The sequence below is a fragment of the Rhamphochromis sp. 'chilingali' genome (assembly GCF_963969265.1).
Source record: "Rhamphochromis sp. 'chilingali' genome assembly, chromosome: 10".
Classification (NCBI taxonomy): domain Eukaryota; kingdom Metazoa; phylum Chordata; class Actinopteri; order Cichliformes; family Cichlidae; genus Rhamphochromis; species Rhamphochromis sp. 'chilingali'.
This window is the reverse complement of record NC_137937.1, coordinates 3,138,434-3,161,417: the sequence shown is the minus strand read 5'-3', so window position 1 is coordinate 3,161,417 and position 22,984 is coordinate 3,138,434. Positions and strand designations below refer to the sequence as shown.

The window sequence follows — 22,984 nt, the reverse complement described above, 5'->3', positions numbered from 1 at the left end:
TATTTTATTTTGCTTTTATTTACATTTTACACAGCATCCCAACATTATTAGAAAGGACTGTAGAGTTTCAGTACGCTTCAGTTTTTATAGAAGCTACTTTCCTGTTTAGATATGCCTTTTCATTCAAAACAAAGGTACTAATAAGCCGATCTGTGTCTGTATGAATACATTCCTGCAGACTTGTGCTTTTATACATACATATATATACACAGACATATATGTGTGTGTTTGTGTAACAGGGACTTATTGCTGCGTGTACGTGTGTGCAAAGCCCAAAAGCAACCATACATTCCAATGACAAATTCAAAGCTTTTCTAGTGGGTCAGATGACCTCATTGCGGATAAAGGGGGGAAATGACATCATTGTAAAACTGTTTTGATAACGTTTCTAATTGCTTCCGTGTTTTAAATGCCAACAAGTCTGGAGGGAAGAGGGAGGGGCGTTTAACACTGGCAGCTCTCAAAATTTGTACAGAGGAAAAACGGTTATGACTATTCATCCATCATTTGAAATGCGCAGCAATCTCTGTCAGTCGAATCAGACGGCTCCCCATTTGTAGCTTTTTGCCATTAGTCTAATAGATCTAATCCATCTTGTCATGACCTCTGATTAAAAGCCCGTGGTCCCATTAAGGCCCAACTCCAAGATTATCCCCATCCTGTACATTAGAAATCAAAGCTCTGGTATTTATGGCGCAGTCAGATAAGCATAAGGGCCGTTTACATGATTCTTCGGTCAGCACACATGCTGTTGTCTGGTCTGCTGTTCATTCCTTACATGGAAGGAATTATGCGCTACACAATCCTCTCTTTGAAGATGAAAGAAGTGACCCCCCTCCCACCAACACCACCACCACCACCATCATCTCTTTTGTGTCGTTTCAGTGGGATTTTACACTGACGTTAATGTTGCTGTTGTGTATTTTGTCGTTTTCGCTGTTTTTACTTAACGTATGCCTTTCCCTCCCTCCTACCCCTCAGTAGCGATATTGCTTTCTTCTCCTTAGTGCTTAAAGAAGCAGAGTAATGATGATGTTGTGGCTGTTTTTACTGTTTTGCTATGAAAAGCTAGACCAAGTGTTTCCCAGCTGTGCATCCTCTGTCTATCTCTCTCACACACACGTTTTTTTCCTCCTGCTCTCTAGATGCCCCATGTCATTTCAACTATGTAACAGCCCTTGGCTAATGGCTGTAATTAATGAAATTATGAAGCCTCTATATTTGTTTATTGTTCTACGCCCTCGAGCAGCTGGCTTGCCAAATGGCAGCGGTGAATGCCTGCCCCCTTGCTCCTGCCATGTCTTTGGACGAGAAATATTTTTAATTGTTATAGGATGAAATATTAAGCGTTAATTAGCCAAAGCGGTTTACTATAAAACTGTGACAGCCTCCATAAATTTTAAGGCAAGACTTCTTTTTTTTCTTTATTTGTTTTTTTTAACAAGGCCATAAAGCCGAAATCCCCTCTCCAGTGACAGACATTAAACAGGCCGCGCCTTCAGAAGCGCAGAGGAGCTGTTTAATGAGCTCGGAAGCTGGCTCAGCATTTCCTCTCAATGGGCTGTCTTTGATTCGGGGCCATTATCGCCCACAAACAGGGCCGCCGACACCATCGCCGCTGTTATTACCATTCTGCGCACAGATGTGATTGGACCTGCTTCACCAGACGGCCCCGTGTCCCAAACCCTGCATCTGCACCAGCAGCTTTACCAGCTCCAGCCCGCCCTCCCTCCCCAGCCACCCCTGTCGCTGCACGCGTGCACACAGAAAATCTGATTCATACCCGTTCATTTTCCCATATTATGTAAACCCAAAACATCTGCGCCTGCCAACTGAGCTTTGAGAAAACACTCGCAAAAAGTACCTGCAAATGGTTTGTGTATTTACGGAATAGGAATAAGTTACTGTCACTTGTAATTAGACGTTTTCAAAATAGAGAGCTGGTATTGGCTCGCGAACAGACATACAAAGTCCTCATTCATGCTCCCTTCTCTCTCTTCCTCCCTCCTGTCCATCTCAGCTTACCGACTGCTTTCTCGTGTGCGCGCGGGGCATGATCGGAAACATTTTAAATGTAACCACACTGTTTTCATCTGGCAAATTCCAACTAAAATTATTCTGATAGGTTAAGTTCTGCCACAGAAACGGTTTCTTCACAACTCTGAGGTGGTGTCGGTTTCAAGCATTTAATCAGCTGAAATCCCATCTCCTTAAATCAGTCTCAATCATACAAGGCAGACTGTTCACACAGCTTCACATATGACCTCCGTGGTTTTACGGACTGACCCGCTTTTTTGTCTTTTGAAGTACAGTTTCCTAACACTGCAAACAAGTTACATGTCTTCTTGTACTTCCTTCCCAGATATACCATCGGGGCTTTTTGCACACAAAAAAATCTCAGCAGTCAAAAGCAATTAGATTCACATTTCTTCAGATTTTCCAGTGATTAGAAACAACTGGTCTGGCCTTAAAACTGTCTGATTCCTAAGCTGGGCCTCCACGCCCAATGTCTGTATGCTCAATTAAAAAAATCATGCAGGCTGTCTTCGTCTTGGCAGTGTGCTTAAGCGGTTGTATTGTTAGTGATTTAACTGCCTATCTGACCACGCTGTTTAAGTAAACCCATGACCAGTTCAAGCCAGCTGCTTTACCCCGGGGCTTGTTATTCTGGACCAAACCCTGCTCGTTACCAGTTACAGATGTTGAGCATGTGTTTTTGCCTTTGTAATGTAAAAAAAAAAATAATGAGACCTTATTACCAAAGAAGGCTGTTGTATGAGGGATTTTGTTCGAGTATATCATTATGTGGACTTTTGTTTCCTAATGCTTTTCTTTTCTGTCTGTTCCAGTTCGACAAATATGGCCCCAAACTGGACAATCCATTCATCAGACATTCAAATGTAAGTTTTTTTGCACTAATTTAAATGTGTTAACAGTATTTGCATATGGCAAATCAAATATTTGACATATTTGAATGTTGCCTTGACAGCATTTATTGTGGCAGTGGCTTTGTGTGTGTGTGTATCTATATGCTTGAGTCTTGTATGTATGACTGTATGATTTTGTTTTGTGTCTCCCATCTTCCCCTTCCTCCCCCTTCCAGTTCTTCCCCTCCTACCCCCCAACCATGCCAGGCATGCCCCCGCTGCTCCCACACTCAGGACCCTTCAGCTCGCTGCAAGGAGCCTTCCAGCCCAAGGTCAGACCCGCATCCCTTAACCCACTGTCTACAAACAGGAGATTTTAAGGGAGCTTGAGCATAAAAGAAACCACAAAGTGTGCAGACTTTTACAAGAAAAACACTTTATAAGTGCGCAAAAGGAAAACAAAAATTTAAAACTGCAGGTGGACTCCTAGCCTTAGTCACGACAGGCCAAAAATAGGACCGTGATGTCTGCCTGTCCAGAAGAGCAGAAGGGAGGAGATGCAGGGGACGTCGAGGGGCGGGAGGGTGTGAGTCTGGCAGATGCTCAGAGGCTGTGACCTGAAGTAAGCCACCAATCAAAGCTGGCCTAAATCCGCTGGCCCTATTCCCAGAGGGCTCAGTGATGGAGGTTCCCTTTTGTGGAAGGCCCCTCCAGATGGTTCAAAGCACAGTTTTATGCATCCAAAGCCCCTGCTAAGTATTCTTGGAGACGAGCTTGGGGGGATAGAGCTTGGGAAGTATGTTTGTTTGTGGGGCCTGGCGACCCTGGTCACCGTGCAGAATCACCCGATCTCTAATAAGGCAATAGATTAAGGCCTGATTTAGACTTCTGCGGGGACTCTTTGTAGTGCTTACGGTGTAGCCTACATAAGTGGCGACATCGTTGGCGGCATTTTTGCTTGTATGTGGTGCGTTGTGTTAATTACCATGTAGTCCTGTCCTGGTGTTTTATATCCAGTGCCAGCTGATGGAAAGAAATAAAATGCTGGGCCTTTTGGTTATTTTGGGGGGGAGGGGATTTCAAACATATCTCTAGTTTTTCCATTTCGCTGTAATTTCCATCACGTTCATTCCCATAGTTTCAGCAATCTCCCTCCAGGTATTTCCTGACATTTGTGAGTCCTTTATATTGATGCTATGATTATAATTCCTTAAACCGAGATTCTCTCACTGATAAAATTTAAAAAGGTGGCAAAAAAGTTGCCAGAAACACGAATGAATCGATGATGCTGAACGAGCACATCATACTAGTTGTGGGCTGCATTGACCCGATGTATAGTTACATTTCTCAGGAGGTGCATGTCAGGTTAGGCCATGTGAAATGACATGTGTTTCCTGCTGGAGCATAAAACCCCAGGAACAATGTTGATCTAGGATCTTGTGCTCTGCAGACTTGAAGATGAAACGATTAGAGATGTGCTGCTCTGGCATAACTCTGAACTCTGGGAAGCATCATTGCAGTTTTACCTATATCAGCTATAGCTGTGCAAATACTTGGGCGTTAGCTGACCGTAGTGCAGCTAATTATCTGGGTTGGAATAGATGCTGGAGGGTCTTCGAGTAGTTTTGCAAGAAATTCGTCTTACATGCTTCCATGCTATCTCCATAACAGCACTGACACAAAGCATAAGAATAAGGTGAAAACTGGGATTACAGTAATCTTATTCATTCTCTCAGGGGATATTTAAAAAAAATAAATGGAAAAAATGCAATTAACAGTGTTCTACAGAGGACCCTCTTGAGGATGCCTGAGACCCCCTTTGGGAATTATTATATGAGGTCAAATTGTTTTGTATTGTTGTGCCAAGTTCAGTTTCTTTCTTTCCCCATGCAGATGTTACAGATGTGGTTGATCACCATGTATCTTTTTGTCTTTGTCTTTCTCTGTCAGGCATCCAATCCCATCGATGTAGCAGCACGTCCTGGAGCAGTGCCTCATACACTTCTGCAGAAGGACCCACGGGTAAGCATGAGACCGAGAGCATCGCAGCCACTCTGCTCATATTCCTTCTGATGATAGCCACACATAATCCAGTGCATATGTCTCAAAGAGACATTTCTTCTCATGCATTTCAGTTTTACAGTTAGTAGTATGTGTCTTTGTTGTTTGTAATAATGATTATCTGTTTATCCATACAGATAACAGATCCATTCAGGACATCTGTTAGGGTAAGTAGATGCCTTATCCTTTCCTGTTAAATGCTTCATCTCTCTGGCCAGGCCACAAAGTCTAAAACCTTAAAATTCTTTAACAATTCTCGATTAAGCAAATGCAGGGTTTTGGCTGCATTTACGCTTAGCTTTGAGGTCTGTATTGGGGTTAGATATTCTTAATATGTTGCCTGGTTGCAAATTCTGATGAGTTCCCACTTTGTAGTTTGGCCAGAAAAGCTCTATGCCAGAATCAATTTTTAGCTCCCCATATCAAAGCCAGCAGGCTAACCTCAGTTTCTCTCTAAATTTTTAGAAACCTGGCAAGTGGTGTGCAGTGCATGTCCAGATCGCATGGCAGATCTACCACCACCAGCAGAAAATGAAGGTGCGTGAGACAGATAGTAATGTTTTTAAGGAATCTTGCTGTCATGTAAAGCCAGATACACTATATTGGTTATGGAAAACAGGCCAAATAGCTAACTTATTGAAAACACTACATGCTAGAGCAGATCGAGCTGACTTGGATCTTTTGTTTGGGTCTAAACGTAGAACGATCACATGATTGGAAAGAGGCAGAAAGCTTTAAAAGAAGCAAAGCCCAACACATGAAGGCTCCACTTTAAACATATATTTTCTATAAAGGTTCTCTCTGACTCCATAAGAGAAGGGGTAGATGGTAACAGTAGCACTCGGTATCAGACGCAACATGTGAACACAGAACAGAAATGCTTATACGAATTACTCCTCTCACTGACAGAGGATGGTGTGGCCTTGCCATGGAGATCCTCTGCTAATGCCACTGGCCCTGGGTGTCTCAGGCTTTTCTTGGGCCCAGAACCCCAGTTGCCAAGGATTTTGTTTCCCTAATCAGCTTACATATATTTGTTATAACACAGCTAGTCAGAATTGAGAACATGGAGCCATTGTCAAAGTCTCTGTCCTTCTCTGAGCTCTCACCCAGTGTAGCTGACGATCGCTCACGCTCACTCCCTTGTTGGAAATGTTTCGTGCTGTTGCGTACTGACCTAATTTTCTTTGTCTCCTTCTCTGCTTTTCTACAGCAAATGCAGCTGGACCCTCACAAACTTGACATGAATGGGAAGCTGGACCTGTTTAGTCGACCCCCAGCACCAGGAGTCTTCCCAGGGTTCCCGTACCCTCACGATCTGGCACGACCCCTCTTCCCCTCCACAGGTTGGTCAAGGCTCAAAATACCTACCAACATATTGAAAACACTCAAACTTCAAGCCTCCTAACGTCATTACTGCCTTTATGGAAATTAACATTTTTAACAACATTTGGAAAAAACACTTTTTATTTTCCCTCTCGTGCAATGTTCACATAATTATAGTGCTTTGGTAGCAAGTGTTTTGCCTGTAAAGGGAGTCAAATATGTCTATGAATATGCATGGCTCTCAGTTAGGTAATTGACTGATGCGCCCTGTGTTGGAGGGCAACAGAGAAGAGAACGGCCTTTGACTGGTAATTATGCAGCGGTGTGTCAGAGGCACTCCTGTAATTGGTTCTATCATTAACAATTCATGAAATATGGGTGATGGTAGCAGTGTTTTGTGAAAGAGGCCAACTTGTTGTACATTCAAGAGCTGACCTCACTAAGCTGGTACAGACTCACGCACAAACAAATAACAGCTGCAATGAAACCAGCTGATATAGTCAGTAGCATCACTCCACCAACTCTTTGCTCATCTGGTCCACGTTGCGTCAGAGTTTGTGATACTGCGGCAGAAATGCATTTGTTTAACTTAGGGTTTGGTTTGGCGTAAGATTGTTCCCCAACCGACCAGACGACCGGCCGGATATGGATTATAACACTATTTCATCCTCTCTGTCCCGATAGGCTCTGGACACCCCCCTCCGTCTCCATACGGCCCCCCCTCCCACCCCAGTGGATTCCTGCCTCCTAGCCATTTGGCAGGTAAGTGTAAGTAACCCCCATGTTTATCTTTTTTTTATACATTTATCTCCTCTTTCAACACGAGTCTCTCACTCACTCCTTCTTACACTCATGTTTCAAATACATTAAAAGCCACCAGGGTGTAATTTGAACCAAAGGTATTCCTAGTTTTTGATCTCAGGTTCACTTCAAGGTTAATGTACAATATCGTTAGCAACAGCCAGCTGCAGTACTGCCTCTTACTTTACTATAATATTGAATGTAGCCATCCTGCAATCAGCCAGTGTGATTCATACTACGGTCGAAAATAACTCCGGAGTCCGGGTTTATTAAAATGGAAGTAGTTTCCAGCCTCCAGACCGATTTGTCATCCCTCATTTGCTCGGACAAACTGTACACAGAGCAGCAGCACACAAGACACTATTTTCTATAAGCATGCCAAGCTTATTTCGTCGTACCCAGGAAGAAGGGAATAATGAAGGGGCGTTCGTGCTGTATGATTCTTTGGTACATTCGGTTGTTTGCATTTTTATTCATCATCCTCAGTTCGGACTGAGACACTGTTTAAGTGTCAGTCCATTCTGTGCCTATGAAAACATGGTAAACTGAGGATGAAGATTTAGTCAACAAATGGGAATTCATGTGTGAGGCAGAGGAGATTTCTCAATTCTTGTCTTTTCTAATACGTGAAAAGCTCCAGAATTAAAAATCCTTGACCCCTAATCGGTTGGCAAGTTGTGCATTTCCTGATGGATTATTTCCGATTTAAAGTGGGACTGCAAATTCTTAGTTAATGAGTCCCGTTCGCTGACTTCTCAGACTAAATATTTGTTATCCCCGTAAATTTGGAGGCTATAGTCTGTGACTGATGGAGTCCATCAGATAGTGATTCACCAGTTAAATCACTGTGCTCTGTCTAGGCTAATTTCCACAGCTCCTAATTGTCTTGTCCTACCACAATCCATTTCCAGCTCAGCTCCAAGAACTCAAAACTGATTTCCCCACCAAGCAGCATCATTCCACAAGCCCCAGCAGGTCAGAGACACTCCACTCCAGTTAGTGGCAGTGAATCCAGCATCCAGGCAACCTGGCTACTGCAGGATTACCAGGCAGAGAGCTAGGGTCGCAGCGCTAGAAAACCACGGCTCGCTTGTAAGAGAAAAGCCGAGTGGAATGGGTTGGTGTTGGGGTGAGCACTGCTAGCCAGCCACCCCCCCTTTTGCTAATCCCTGTTTGGCATTTTGCAGATCCTTTCAGTCGCTCCAGTTCCTTTGGCGGCCTCGGCAACCTTTCAAGCAGTGCCTTCGGAGGATTAGGCAACCCCTCGCTTGGTAAGCGTTGGCCCCCTCTCGTCCTCCTCCTCCACCGCTCCCCCCTTCAATCTGGCCCCTGTGGCCAGTAATAGAATAGAGCAGGACAGCGTTAGACCACAGGGAGAGCCAGGAGGGGAGAAAAAAATCTAGACACTTAGCTCTAGTTTCTGTGTCAAAACAGTCCTATCCCAGGGAGGCCCAACAAGGCAGCACAGCACACCACAGCAAACCTCCTCCCTGCCTCCACTTCATCTACCAACTAAGTCCCTGACAGCCTGGCTTTAATCTGGCTGTGTTGCTGCCAATAGGCACTCTTAGGTCTGCTGTTTGGTGGTAATTCGTCTATTAATTATTTGACAAGCCCCTTCTGCACCACCATGGAGGGTTTTCTCTTTTCCCTTTGCATCCCTTCTCTATGCCTTTCTCTCTTTCTCTTCATCCTTCCTATTTTTGTGTGCCAAATCGGTCACCCTGTTGTGAAAATGGATGTGATTGGAATAGACATGCCGTGGAATGCTAAGGTTCCCCTTGGCTTTTCACAGCTATCATCTCCAGAGGGCAGTGAGTCTCCCCTGTTCATCCGGTGCAGAAAAGGAAGGGAGGGGGGGGGGACCTTTAGTCTAAAAGCAAATGAGTAGGGGTTTTTTCTCTCCAGTTCAAGGGGGAGGGGGGCATTAACCTCTAACTCTTTCAAACAGCTTCAGTGCTTCAGTGAGAGAACCTCCAGAGACAAAGACAAAAGCAGCTTTTGTTGTTGAGTCTTTCTCATCTTATGTGTCCTCAAGAAGGTTTTGTGCCCAATTAACTTACAGTGGGTCCCACGCCTGTCTGCTTCTTTCCTTCAGGGTCCAACAGCATGTTTGGCACCAAGGAGGGGCCGGGAGGACTGCCCACATTTGGCAGCCCCCACCACGACACCTGGAACCGACTTCGACGAACCCCGCCGTCGTTCCCCACCCCGCCGCAGTGGCCCAAAACCGCAGATGCTGAGAGAAGCAGCTCCGCCAACAGCCACGAGAGAGAGCGAGAGAGGGAACGGGAGAGAGAGAGGGAGCGAGAGAAAAGAGACTCGTCGATTGGCAAAGAGGAGAAAGATAAAGACCGGTGGGTGAAACACACTTTTGGTTGTATGTTTTTGTGTGTTGCTCACATCCAGTATGTAAAAACCGACTCCTGAAATAAGACCACAATAGCGACTATGATAAACCAGCATTATTATACATACAAGCTGATCAGTCAGAGCAGAGCAAAGGAAAAACAGCGAATGTTTTTTTCTAGGTGGTTACAAGTCGTATCCATGGAAACTGAAATAAATTGAACAACCGGCACGCTTATAAAAGAGCACGATGCGCCGAGAGAAGCTATTTGTCAAAAATTAATTGGAGACATTTCTATGAATGAATGAAGGGTTACCGTCAAACAGAGAACAGAGGGATACAAGAGCAAGGCAACTCGTACGATTTAAAAGAGAATTATAAGGCAGATTTTATTGTTGAGAATTAATCAGACACTAACCAAACACGACCTACTGGCAAAAATAAAACTCTTACATTGTGCCGTTACAGGGATTCTGTGGATCGCAACCGCCACTCCAACCGCTCGTCTCCGGCCTCTGCACCAGTCAGCTACCAGATCAGCAGCCTGATTCGCTCCAGCAGCCAGAACTCAAGCGATTCAGGTCGGCATCACAGCGGCAGCGTAGACAGGGTCCGCGAGGCAGAGAAGGAGCTACTGGAGCGACACAGAGAGTCTTCCGCACTGGCTGATGTGAAGGTGAAGGAGAGTCGCTCGCCGGGCAAGGAGATGCTAGAGAGAAGACCCTCAGAAGACTCCATCAAACCCACTCAGCGTTCCCCTTCCCCCTACTCTAAGACAATGATCAATGAGCAGGGCATCAAGATGGCAGGCGGGCCTCTGTCTACGCTCAAGGACAGCGAGAGGAAGGAGCCCCCACCTGCAGAGCTCCTCCATAAGGTGAAAAATGACATGAAGATTAAGGAGGAGAGGAAGGAGGAGCAGGAGGTCATGGTGGTTAGTTCGGAGCCGGCCCCCCAGCCACCGGCCCAAGCTCTTCCTCCTCCCGTCAGCCAACCGGGAAACCCGCACCACCACCATCCACCTTTGTCCCAGCAGCCCCCACTTCCTTCACCGCGTGGTAGTGACATCTCAGCACCTGGCCTGCATGGTGTCCCCATGGCGCATTCTCTGCCTCTTTCCATGAGCGCCATGCCTCAGATGGGCAGCCTCAACGTGCTAGACCGGGCTCGCATGGCTCCCTTCATGGGAGCACTTGCAGGAAGAGAGCGCCTGCCGCACACAGCCTTTCCCTGGGATCCGCTCAGAGAGGCCTACCGCAGCCTGGATCTGCAACGCCGCATGGACTTCCAGCTCAGGCCTGAGCCGGGGCATCGTTTCCCCAGCATGTACGAACAGGAGCGAGCCTACCGCGAAAGGGAGGCTCATGACTACTCCCACCACGAGCACCTGTTGGAGGTACGCAGGGAGCACGAGAGAATGCGACAGCAAGCCGAGGAGCGAGAGCGCCTCCACCTGAGGGAGGAGCTGGACAGAGCACGGCTTCATCAGCTGCACCAGTCCCCAATGGAGGGTCATCTACCACACATGCCCCCCTTTATGCCCCACCTAGGCGGCATGCCCTACCCCAGACTCAGCCCCTCCACAGGACACAATGGCCCTCTGAACAGAACACCCCCTACCGCCGCACTTAGCGCACCCCCACCCCTTGTGCCAGCTGGCAGTGCCAGGCCAGCCTCGCCCCGGAGGACTACCCCCCTCACAACCACCCAGGACCCACGGGACTACTCCCCATCACGTAACCCCAAAGAGGTAGAGGCTCGGTAGCTTCTTGGAAAAGTGCAAAAATGTCTTACAGGGCGCTTTCACACGCCCCCGCTCCTCTAATCTGAAAGCTTGTTGTAAACAAAATGCACTGCTCTTCTCCACCAGAGAAGAGCAAAAGTCCCTAAGGGAAAGGGTATGATTGTACAAATTAAAGGTGTGTAAGGCTAATTAAGCACATGCCATGACTTTATTTTTAGTGGACTGGAGGTCGAATAGCGTCGGTAAAGAGAACATAAATATGTGTATGTTTATTGCCGACTTAAATATTTGATAATTATTAATATATTAATCCAATACCTTTTTTTCAACTTTGTGCAAAATAGAGGTCCTCAAATGAGTTTGTACATTTCCTATCCTTGTTCCATGTATAGATATCATTTCTATGAATTTTATGTATTTTGTGCATTAGTCACGCCTTTTACAATATTTATCCCAGTTGATTGTGAGACATATCCCTTATGACCCACTGTAAAGACTGGATTTTGGTTTCAGTAACTTAACCTCATGGTACCAGGATATCCTCAGTGATGACAATGTACAATGCTACATTACCGATTTGTTCTGTTCAATTGTTTTGCCTTTGAGATATGCAGATAAATATATATTATGAGGTCTTTGTTGAGTCTCTGTAAAGAAAACAGATGTAAATAACTTGTTGCTATTCCTTCGCTGCAAGTTTACCATGTAAATTTATTAGGCTTTTTAACCATTTCTAGAAAAACAAAATCAAAACGAAACACGGGAAAATCACCTGCCTGCTGAATATTGCGGAGAGAGACAAGTGTGGCCGACGGACAGGAAGTACGAAGGGAGGGTGTTGTAAGGAGGCCTAAACGGATCATCTGCAATCTATGCAAAGCAGCACACAGCACCCTGCAGAAGAAATCACCTGGAGGGAAAAGACCATACCGGTGATACTGAGAGCAACCTGGATTTAACACCTGTTTATATTTACAAATGAAATAACGACTAAATAATTCAAAGACTTCCAAGTCACAAACTGGACCAGCCCCAGATAGAAAAATGAGGACACTGTTTAGTGGGCGGCAAAAGGACTCTCTCTGTCAACCTTGTGGTGTTGTGCAGTTGTTTTTCTTAGACTCTTGTATACAAAACAAGTAGAGTTTTAGGCGTGCAAAAAAAAAATGAAAATGAACATTCATGGTTTAAAACGTACGGAATAAAGTTTGGACCTAATGTCAAACATTTCCTGCTCATCTTTAATTCTGGCGCTCGACGTCGGCGCCGGCTGCCAGCTGTGACTTTGTCTGTGAGCCGGACCTGCTGAGTGCTATGTGTATGTGAGGTTGATAGGTTTGCCGGCGATGCCTTAGTTTCTAGCATTTAGAGCATTTACTCATCTGATACCAAGATATTACTTTAAAATCATAAAGCCAACTGACTTGGCTGGCAGAGTAGCCTAAGCCATCAGATCATTTGACCGTAATCTGTCATACATGGGCTGCAGAGCTCTTCACAGGGATCGATGAGATTGGGCCAAGGCAATACAGGCAGGGACTAATAGAACATTGATTTTGTATGAAAGCAGGTTTTGAGTGTTTGTGTTGCAGGTAACCGGTATTGACTGGCAGCCCAGCGGCATATTGACCCGCGGTCTGGACTCATTAAGAGGAGCAATGCCTGGGAGGCAGGCTATCAGTTGGTGGAAAAAGAGGCTCCCCTCTCTTCTCATATGCCTCCTCTCCTCGTGCACACCACTCATCTCCTTTTCTAATGAGGCCGGAAGGCACTCTGGAGTGGGCCGCAGAGGGAGCCCTGGGGTGCCCTGTCCTGTTATTGACAAGACCTCGGCTGCGCCTGCTGCCTGAGCAGAGACAGCCAATTCATCCCGATAATGCGCCGACTACTCATCTCGCTGCTGTGCGCCGTGAGGCCCACCAATCCCAGTCCCATGGTATCAACCCATAATGACAGCGTGGATCAAACCGTGGCCAGGTCATTAGGGGATGTTATTGAAAATCAATAGTGCTCCTGTGTCTCACGCACTCCAACAGGGTTTTTAAAGGGCTCCTTGAAAAGACTGTTTGCCAGAATGTGGTTGGCGTATTGGGAAGACTTAAATCACTATCGCTTTCAATTTAGCCTCTCGGTAATTGAACCACATATTCTTCCTATGGGTAGCATCTGTCAGTGGCCGGCCTCACTTTAGCTCTGTGTGCTTTCAGTCCTAATAATCTAGTCAACAGCAGACACTTAACCCCTGTACCTGTTACCACATAGGGATTTTTTTCTTCCTGTAACTGTTATTTACTAGGCGAGCTTTAGTTGGAGAAAACCACACACCTTAGATTCCCCCCCACCCAACTCAATCACTCTGTCCTGTGCTCTATCCATTTTACGGCTGAGTGTGGAACGGCCCTCCGGAGATGAAAAGCTCCATCAATTTCACTCATCGTCTGGCAAGGTCAATTTATTTCAGCACACAGTCCATCATCAGATGGGAATCAATTGACACATTGCCTGGCATATCCAACCCAAGGTGGATTATTACAGAGCTTGCAATTGTCAGCTTCTTACTAGAGCTATTATTCATGTGTCCGGGGGATTTTTTTTCTTTCTTTTCTTATTTTTTGGAGATTTTGTACAGTTTTCTATATTTATTTGATCACAATTTCCTATGTGATGGAACATTGTTACTTTGACGGGACTTAATGTAAGAGCGTGTCGCAAAAAAAAGCGTCTGGTTTTCTTTGACACATTTCTCCACTGTAATCCCAATTAATAGGATACGGTGGTATCTGAGGTAAGACATTGTTTTATTGTTCCACTAATCCCCTTCATTTATCTGTGAGAAACCTGAATGCTGAGGGTTTGGGATTGAATTTTCATGGTCTCAAATACCTCCAAAAAGCGCTTGGCACAGTGCTCACCCCAGATTCAGAGAACAGTGGAACAGGCCTTAAGGGGCTTTTATGGAGCACAATGGCAGCTAATAACACAGTGCCAAGCTAATAAGATGGGCAGCTCTTCCCCCACTGATAAAACATGTATGAAAGCATTTTTGAGCCTCTATGTGGTGGCTCCCAAGATCCTTTTTTTCCCCCAGCGAGAGCTAGTGCATTAGTTCCCATTTGAAAGCTGTTTTGAAATGGAGATTGGTAATGAGACCTGGGGCCCCCTCCGTGATCACATTTGCTGGGGCCTCCACTGGGCCTCATGATTTGAGAGACCGCAGCTTTGCTCAGAGTTCAAGTCCATCTCTGCGGGGGTTAGAAAACCCTGATGAGAGCCATTCTGAACCACTAAGCTATATCTGAACTGCGAATTTAGGGAGAGCGCACAAGTCAAGGGCTTTGGCAGCGAATCCTTGTCGCAGCACTCTTTCTAGAATGCGTGTTGTTTTGACCACCTAAAAAGGCTAGCCGCATGCATCCTTCCATGTTCCCGTCTTTTTTTAGCTCTCTGTGTCAACAGAGCGGCAGCTGACAAAAACCAGGCCAGTCAGTGGTTAAGGAGCTGACTTGGAAACAGCCAAATGGTGTGAATTCCAGGCCCTGGTGACAAAGTGCTGTCTAATGTCTTTTCACCTCTGGACCTATGACAAATATTCCAGCTGTCTCACAGCGCAGCTACCATTGCTAGGCAAGCAGACCAAGTAATGCAGCCCAGAAGAAAGAGGATACTTGAATCGGTCACAGAGGAACCTCAAAGTGCACAATATGAGACAGGGAGGAGAAGAAAAGAATTAGAGGAGATGGAAAAGAAGGAGGTCCAGAGCAGCCACCGGGCAAAATAAGTTTTCCACTTTGATTCAACTTGGAGGATTTTTCCAGCCTTTAGTGGAACCTCACAATCTCCAACACTGGCCGTATTATGTACACAAACCATAAAAATGAATAACATTTATGCAGCTGGGCACATCAGGCAGTGATAGGACTCTCATTCACAGACTCACAGGATGGCACTGTGGCGCCACGCTGCCCTTTCTGTTCTATGCATGGACATGAGGCACAAGAAGACAAAACGTGGGCGGTGTAAAGGGAGTTTCTGAAATGCTTCGAATGAGTTTAAGAAAATAAGAGATTTTAGGGCAAAATGGAGGCCATACGTGGCTCGTCCAATTTGGCAGAGCCGGCGCGCATGATTAGCCGTAGAGACGTTAATCAAAAGTGGCTCAGTGTTTGAAGGGGCAGTGAGAGGCGCTGCCAGCTGGTGACAACATGGCTTGTGTGCTCGGGCCAAGAGTGAAGTTTATTTGAATACGGATCTTGCCGTGACCGTATTTCTCCAGAGCTCAGTTAGCAGAGCGTTCCCTGGCTCATCACTGGGATCGCCTCAGAGCCGTTGGCACCCGGGAAGGCAGAAGGTTTTTTTTCCAAGCCACAGAATGAGAATTACGATTTAGTCCATCCCCTCTGGTGGTGTGGGCATATTCATAAGTATTCATTCAGTTTGACGCTGGCACAGACACGACACCTAGTTCTTGGCTCTCTGTGTGTGAGGATTTTATTTTGAATATGAAACTATGAAATTGACAAAAAGGCTGTTTTTGCATTCTGTAAATTAACAACACATTTGAAAATCAAACATCCCATTTTTCCACTTAAAATCATGCGAGACCTCTACTGAAAACACGAAGCTTAGTTATTCAGCTGTCAGTTTTCCCTTAGAGCCAAGCTTCAAGACCCAGTGCAAAGCACAACTCTTAGGAGTAATGCGGTGGGATGTGTTTGATCAAGTAAATTCTTAAGTTTGTTTTCAGCTCTCTCAGGAGGTTAGAGGAGGGTTTGTTGGGGGTGATTTACTGTTACTATTAGCATTATGGCTTTATTTACAAAATATTCTATATTTTTATATAGTTACAAAAGCAGTGACAACAGTGTTTTTGGATGATTTACAATTTCACTCTTTCTTCCGATTGGGTTCCCAATCAGACAAAGACAAAAAGCAGGTAGGCGGGGCTTCTTCTGTTTGCCTGAGATGACCATATTAGGGATATCCACTCTCAGTGACATCATACACAAGGAAATACAAGAAAAAAATGTCAGAAAGCAAACGTTTCAAGAAGTCCAGATGTTTTCAGATTTTTTATAATCCTTGCAACTGTTTCGGGGGATGAACAAACGGCTTTTTTTGTATATTTGTCATATTTACATGTTTCAGATCATCAAACAAATTTTCACATTAGACAAAGAAAACCCGAATAAATACAAATTGCAGGTTTTCAATGATGGTCTCGTTCATTAACAGCTTTCCAAGCCTAACCCTATCCCTGTGTGAAAAAGTAGTTGTAGAGTATGAATGGCAGGCCTAAGGTCATACAGACCATCTCAATTGAATTTAAGTAAATTGGAACTTTTGTCTTGTCAGGTCACAGAATATTTTCTCAAAAGTCTTGAGGATCATTAAGATGTTTATTGACAAATGTGAGATGAGCCTTTGTCTTCTTTTTGGTCAGCAGGTGTTTTCTCCTTAGATCTCTCTCATGGATGTCATTTTTCTCCAGTCTGTTTCATATTGTTGAATCGTGAACACTACCTGTAACTGAGCCAAGTGATGCCTGCAGTTCTTTAATGTCGTTCTGGGTTCTTTTGTGACCTCCTGGATGAGGCTGGCCACTCCTCGGGAGGTTCACCGCTGTTTTGTCCATTTGTGAATAATGACTCTCACTGGAGTTCAAGGCCTTAGAAATGGTTTTGTAACCTTTTCCAGACTTATGGATGTCAGTGACTTGGTTTCTCAGCTGTTTTTTAGACCACTCATGAAGTGTAGTTTTTTTTAGGCTAATTCACATTGTCAGACAGGTTCTATTTAACTGATTTCTTGATTCAACAGGTCTGGTAGTGATCAGGCCTTTGTGTTGCTGGTGAAATTGATATCAACTTTTTTTAAAAATTGTGGTTAATCACTGATAATTCATGATTTAGATTCATGTAATTACTTTTTGCACAGGGTCAGGTTTGGAAAGCCTTTTTCGTTTTATCAATGAACTCATCATTAAAAACAGCATTTTGTATTTACTCGGGTTATTTTTGTCTAATATTAAAATCTGTTCGATGATCTGAAACATGTAAGAGATCAGGAAGTGGAAACTGTACAAAAACTGTACAATTCATCATCTGTATGTGAGGTCATTCTTTGTGTTTTTGACTTCTTTCAGCAACACACGGTCAATGCCACTGTGGCCACAACGGTCACTAGACTGACTTTGCGTTCTCATCGAGTTGTAATGTTCGTCCACAAAAACACTGAAATCACCCACAGCATAGTGGAAAAGGGCAAAGAGATTGTATTCTTCATAAGACTGGCTTCAACCAGGCGTTTCAGCATTCCAGGGCTGGCTTCAGCCCCGCCTCCCATGCTTCTTTGGAAATTTGTCTGGCAGCAAACATGCTTTGAAAGGCTCTTATCTCCTATCTAGCCAGGAGTTTCATGCACCAAAACAACAAACCCTATCTTATCTCAGTGTGTTCGTTAATGTCACAGCTTAAGGGGCTTGTTCTTCCACTTGCAATGGGGCTTGGAGAGCAGATTGTTTGCAGATTAGTAAATGCGGGCCTCTGGAGGTCTTGGAGCTAGTACAAAATACTTGTCTTCTCCCGCAGATGTTCATGTGCGCACACCTCACCGTATTGGCGGCCCTCCCACTTTCCCGTGTCAAATGGCAGGAGTACCGCACAATGGCTGGTAAGCATCATTACCCACAGTCAGATCTACAGCGATAGTTCTCTCATCAGAGTGCCAAAACAATGCACGATAGCTACACGAGGCTACAAATGTTGCTGATGCGCTTCTTCTGTTGCACAAAGCCCTAATCTGTGATACCTCCTGAACCACCTGCAATACTTGATGCCTTTTGCCCAGCCTGTGTGGCCATGTTCACGACCATCCCTCAGTGACACAGGAGAGCAGGCGAAGCTCTACTGGCTTCAGCCATCTGGCTATCTCACACAGCCCTTGGCTACACAGTGGCTCACTCAGCGATTGATTGGGGTGTTGAAGGCCAGCTATTTAACACATCAGAACAACAAGTACTGCTATCATGCTGGCTCCTTTTCATGTCTCGTTTCTGTGCCGCCCAAGAATGCCTCTTATCTCTTCCCTTCTGCTTGTTGGTTTAAGCCAGACAGCATATGCCCACATTCCCCCTGTAATAAACCATTTTGCTTTCGGTGTAACCCTGACAGACAGAAAGGCTGCAGCTGAGCTGCGATTGAGGGGGGGGGATGGCGGTTTAACCCTTGTGTTGCTCGGTAAGAAAGAAAAAAAATAAACAATAAAATCTGCAGCCCACTCTCCTGTTGGTGCACCCAAAGACTGACAGATGAAAATAAAGCCCTATGTTCCATATCATTAAATCCTCCTCTCTCACCTGATTACATTCTTATTAGTGTCTCCATTCTTCTCCCATTATTGTTACTTCTAGTGAAACAGGTCTGGTAATGTGCTCTCACTCGCTGGATGCACAACCTGCTCATTCCTATCTCTGATTCTTTGTTGCAGCCGAATGGTTTTTAAATGAAAAGTGTGAGTGCTGTGTAATTATATTTCTGGGGGTATTATAAAATCAAATATCACAATGAATGTAATTTTATTTGCTTGTAATCTCTCTCGCCCAGGCTAATAGGCGTTTTCGAAGGGCGCGCCTGGGGGGGGGGTTTAAACAGCCGACCATCTCCAAATAGAATGGCTGCTCTCTAACTCTCCCGCTCTGCTCCCTTTGTCTTTGATATGCAGGCAAAGGAGCTTGACAGTCTGGGAGACGTGGGAGATTTGTCGGCCTGTGATCTCCATGCCTCCCTGACAAATGAGCGCCTTTGGCAGGGCTGCTGGAGGTATGGCTTCTCTGCCCTGCTGGAATCCTGATGAGACTACTCTGGACCTGCTGGTAATGAAGTCAGGGCACAGGACCAACCTGCTGCCAGAAATGACCTTTAATCTACACACATGCAGGCCATTTGGCATGCGATGACTCAGAGTTGCACAAGCAGCTTTGTGCTATTACATCAAGCACATTTTTCACTGAGATGTTACTAAAATAGACCAAAAACACACAAGTTCAGTCCTTACAGAAATACAGTCACCACATCTTTTTTTAAGCTTATTTAAGAGAGAGAGAGAGAGATGCTGCTATGTGGAAAATAGTTGTTTCGTATTTTTTGGAACAATATGTTACGGCTGATGTTTTATGTGTATTCTTCTTGTTGGGCAATTTAGGATGCAATCACCATCCAGTCAATCTTCATTACATCGGACTCCACTGCTCCACCAAGCACGCAATTGCTTGACATTGATTCTGCAGATTCTTTCAGCCCATGTAATTCCTCACACGGAGCCGTGCAAGTAAAGATCTTTCCACCGGCGTGTCTGTGCAAAGTAAGACGTTAACAAATCACAACCTTAAAAATCTGAATCCCCTCTGACGATAAATGCGCTCATTTCAGCTCCACGCTGAGCATTAAATAGCTGACATTGATCGGGTGCATTTCCCATTCCACAGCGAGGAATATGAAAGCCTCAGTAGGTCCAATCCAACATGGTTGCCTTTGATTTCAGCTCCCACTTTCAGCGCGTCTCTCGGTATTGACTCACAGGAAGAACAAGCACTACCCCTTGTGGCCCAGTTGGCCCAGTGCACTGCGGGTGAATGACACATCCAGCTGCTTCTGGGCCCCTCCTGATAAGTTAACCTTGTGATCACATGCTAATGCCTGATTAATGTTGCAATAATTAGACACAGCCTTTCACACTTAGTTAAGAGGACATCCTCCAGCAATTAGCCCGAGCCGGAGAGAGATAATTTCAGAGAACACAGCCAAATCACGTTCTTCAGCTCGCCTCCATTCCCACTTGGCAACATTAAGGTTTATTTTCTCATTATTTCATTTAATTACTCGTTTGATGTTTCATGCAGCTGCCACAAGTAATCTTTGATCCAATTAGGAAATGCTGATTGACGTGAGCGTGCGCATGGGATTCAATAAGCTGCCTTCAATTTGATGTTGTGACTATATCAGGGGATCTGTAGAGGTTTCGCGTTCTCCACTGAATGCCATCTAATAGGTTAATAATCTCCCTTAAAAATGTTTCTTAATAGATGGCACACCTTTGTTTGCACGTGTGTGCACAACACGCGTGTGTTCCAGCACGTGCGCACTGCGCAGTTTCTCTAGCAGATATGGAGCAGCGAGGAATGAATGCGCTAGTGAGGAGAGGGCCCTGCGCTCACCATCCTGCCGCCTGCCCATTAATAATACATTGGCACAGAGTAGATGGAGGTTTGCTGAGATTAGTCCTTCATTAAGGACTCGTTTGCTTTTACAGAGACACCTTGGTCTTTTTTAACCAAGAAGAATCAGCCCACTTGTAACGGGACTGGAATCCTATATTATATTATATTATATTAGTCGTTGCAGTGTGAAAAGCGACTAGAAGCACTGTGATTTCCTATCAAGACAAAGTAAATGTACATTTAATAACTGTGCATCTGTAGTTGCATAACTATTTGCGTCTAACTGGAGTGGATGAGCAACTACTCCTAACTTTCAAATGCATTAATGTAATAGTATTTGCTACATACGAAACACAGAAAACTGGTGCAGGTGAGTCATGTCTTAATATAGGTCACATTACAGTACAGTAAAATTCATTTAGTTCCCAAAACTGTGTGGAAATATATCTGTGCAATTAATTCCCAGCACATCTTTAAGGAACCTTAAGAGTTTTAGGAGCTTGAAATGGAGCCTTGTCGTGTTACCAGGAAAGATGCGCGAACCATTTGGTGGATTGAGTTTTAAATGTTGGGGACTGTTTTTCCTGACTACAAAATGTTGGTCCTGCATGTTACAGGTAACTTAAAGCATTCACAGACTTATTTGATACCACATAAACAGTTATAAGTATACCATAGACATTTTACTTGAGATCCAAGCATTGTATGACACATTTAAGTTGCATTAAAATGGTGCAAAGGCAGAAGAACCTACATTTTTCTTTGCATTAATTACCCTCTCGAACTCTCAAAGTATGTTGAAGAATAGAAGGGAAAAAAAGTTTTTTACTGTGTTTGAAGAAAGATATGCTTGTTGTAGTGTAGAAGTAGTGTCATCATTAAGTTTGTTCAAATGGTGCTGTGAAAAAGTCTTGAGCCACCTCCAAGTTCTTTATATTTTTTGTATTATTTCTTACTCCACGTTTTTAAAGATCAAAGTTTTTCTTTGGACAATGGCTGCTTTTATGCTCCTTTTCAGTCCAGTCCTTGTTCCTGATCATTGTCGGAGGGGTGTTTTTGTTTATCTAGTTCTTGAACCACTGTTGTGTTTACACATGACAGACAACCAGTTCTTTTCTGTCTTTAGACACTTTGCTACCAGGATGCTGCAAACATATTTGTCCCCATTTCTTTAGTTGGATCTATGAAAAATAAATACACAAAATTCTGTTTTTGCCTTGTTCACCAACAAGGTGATTTCCAAAGAGATGTTAGCCATAGTGTGTCCTTACTAGACTGGACAAGTGGAGGACAAAAAGAATAAGTGGGAGACCTAAAAGAACCTCTTACAGCAGGTGAACAGTATCTGAATCATTTGTTTGAATCTGAGCAGAGCGTAGAGCCCTGTACATTTCAGAGCACTCGGATTATCAGTAGACACTAGTGACTTGGTTCCACTTGCAGTCAAACATGCCCATGTTATAACACTGACTCCACCATGCCTGACAGCTGTGCAGCCTATTTCAGATGTTTGTTTTTTCAGTGGAACCAGGTATTTGCATCTCATAGTAAACTCTCTGTATTCAAATTCGTGAAGCCACTTTCTGGATTGTAGACTTTGACAGTGTGCACCTGCCTTCTTCAGAGAGTTCCTCATTTGGCTAAATATCATGAAGGAGTTTCATCCATTACATTTCTTTGCAGTCTTTCAGCCCTTTCAGTGTTGCTGAGCTGGCCAATGCATTTCTGCTTTCTATAGTATTTTGTATATTTAGCCACTGCTAAAGGTTTTATCATCTCTCTGATAGGATAATTTGTCTCACTTGCATCCAGATCTGTTTGGATATCAGAGTTCACTGGAAATTTCCTGTGAGATTTCCAGATAATTTTGAGCCTCTGAAAATTAGAGACTGTATATAAATGGTCTCAAATGCAAACCTTTCTTAAAGGCTTGAATTAAAGCTAAAAGGATGTTGAGTGTTTGATTTAAAATCCACTGTGGTGTGCACAGAGGTCAAATTTAGCAGGAAAAATGTGTCAGTGTGCAAAAACATATCTAAATCTATTTAGTGAGTGACATAAAGAATTGGCTGAGGTTTTGCTGATTCTGGGATGTTTACAAGCTGGTGATGCAGCAAAATATGACAGCTCTATAAGGCAAAACACAAAGGCATGCAAAAAAATACTTCATGTGGGGACTCAGGAAATTTAACAGCCTTTTAATTTTAATGGGGAAAATATTTTTGTCTGTCATGCTGTCTTGTTTATAATAGCTTGAGGGATAGGTTTTGCATATTCATGCAGAGACTGTTCCTGGGTTGTTAACAACAAAATAACCTCGCTACAAAGTCCGCTGTGAAGCTCTTTTGGAGCTTATCACCAGCCCCTCTTCAAATCCCAGTTATTGTTTTGAAAACTTTAAGGACTGAATGGAATAAACAGATTTACTTACTGGAAACATCTGCTGGAACTAAGTGAAACACAAAGGCCCACAAATCCATATTGATTCATGTATTTCTGACAGTCCAGTATTTGAGCATGTACAGGTGCGGCGGTACGAAGCCAAGACATTTGGTTTGCAAAAATTAAATTTAGAGTCGAGCTGGAACATTTTCATTACTCAAGCCTGCAGCATTCAACTT

The 22,984-nt window shown here is 44.3% G+C and overlaps 1 protein-coding gene across 9 annotated transcripts in view; it reads left to right on the top strand.

Annotated features, from left to right (window-relative positions):
* The window catches only part of fbrsl1 (fibrosin-like 1), a 285,955-nt gene extending 273,575 nt beyond the window's left edge, over positions 1–12,380 (top strand). For 4 of the 9 annotated variants that reach the window (XM_080894981.1, XM_080894979.1, XM_080894986.1 and 1 more), the window contains 10 exons: positions 2,850–2,900; positions 3,104–3,199; positions 4,818–4,889; positions 5,066–5,095; positions 5,394–5,465; positions 6,142–6,274; positions 6,939–7,022; positions 8,243–8,326; positions 9,154–9,412; positions 9,874–12,380. In XM_080894981.1, the coding sequence (XP_080751107.1) occupies positions 2,850–2,900; positions 3,104–3,199; positions 4,818–4,889; positions 5,066–5,095; positions 5,394–5,465; positions 6,142–6,274; positions 6,939–7,022; positions 8,243–8,326; positions 9,154–9,412; positions 9,874–11,170 (2,178 nt within the window). In that variant the 3' untranslated portion in view covers positions 11,171–12,380. The remainder of the gene's footprint in view (positions 1–2,849; positions 2,901–3,103; positions 3,200–4,817; positions 4,890–5,065; positions 5,096–5,393; positions 5,466–6,141; positions 6,275–6,938; positions 7,023–8,242; positions 8,327–9,153; positions 9,413–9,873) is intronic. The other 5 variants (XM_080894980.1, XM_080894987.1, XM_080894983.1 and 2 more) reach the window with 4 other exon arrangements.
* The last annotated feature ends 10,604 nt before the right edge of the window (positions 12,381–22,984 follow it).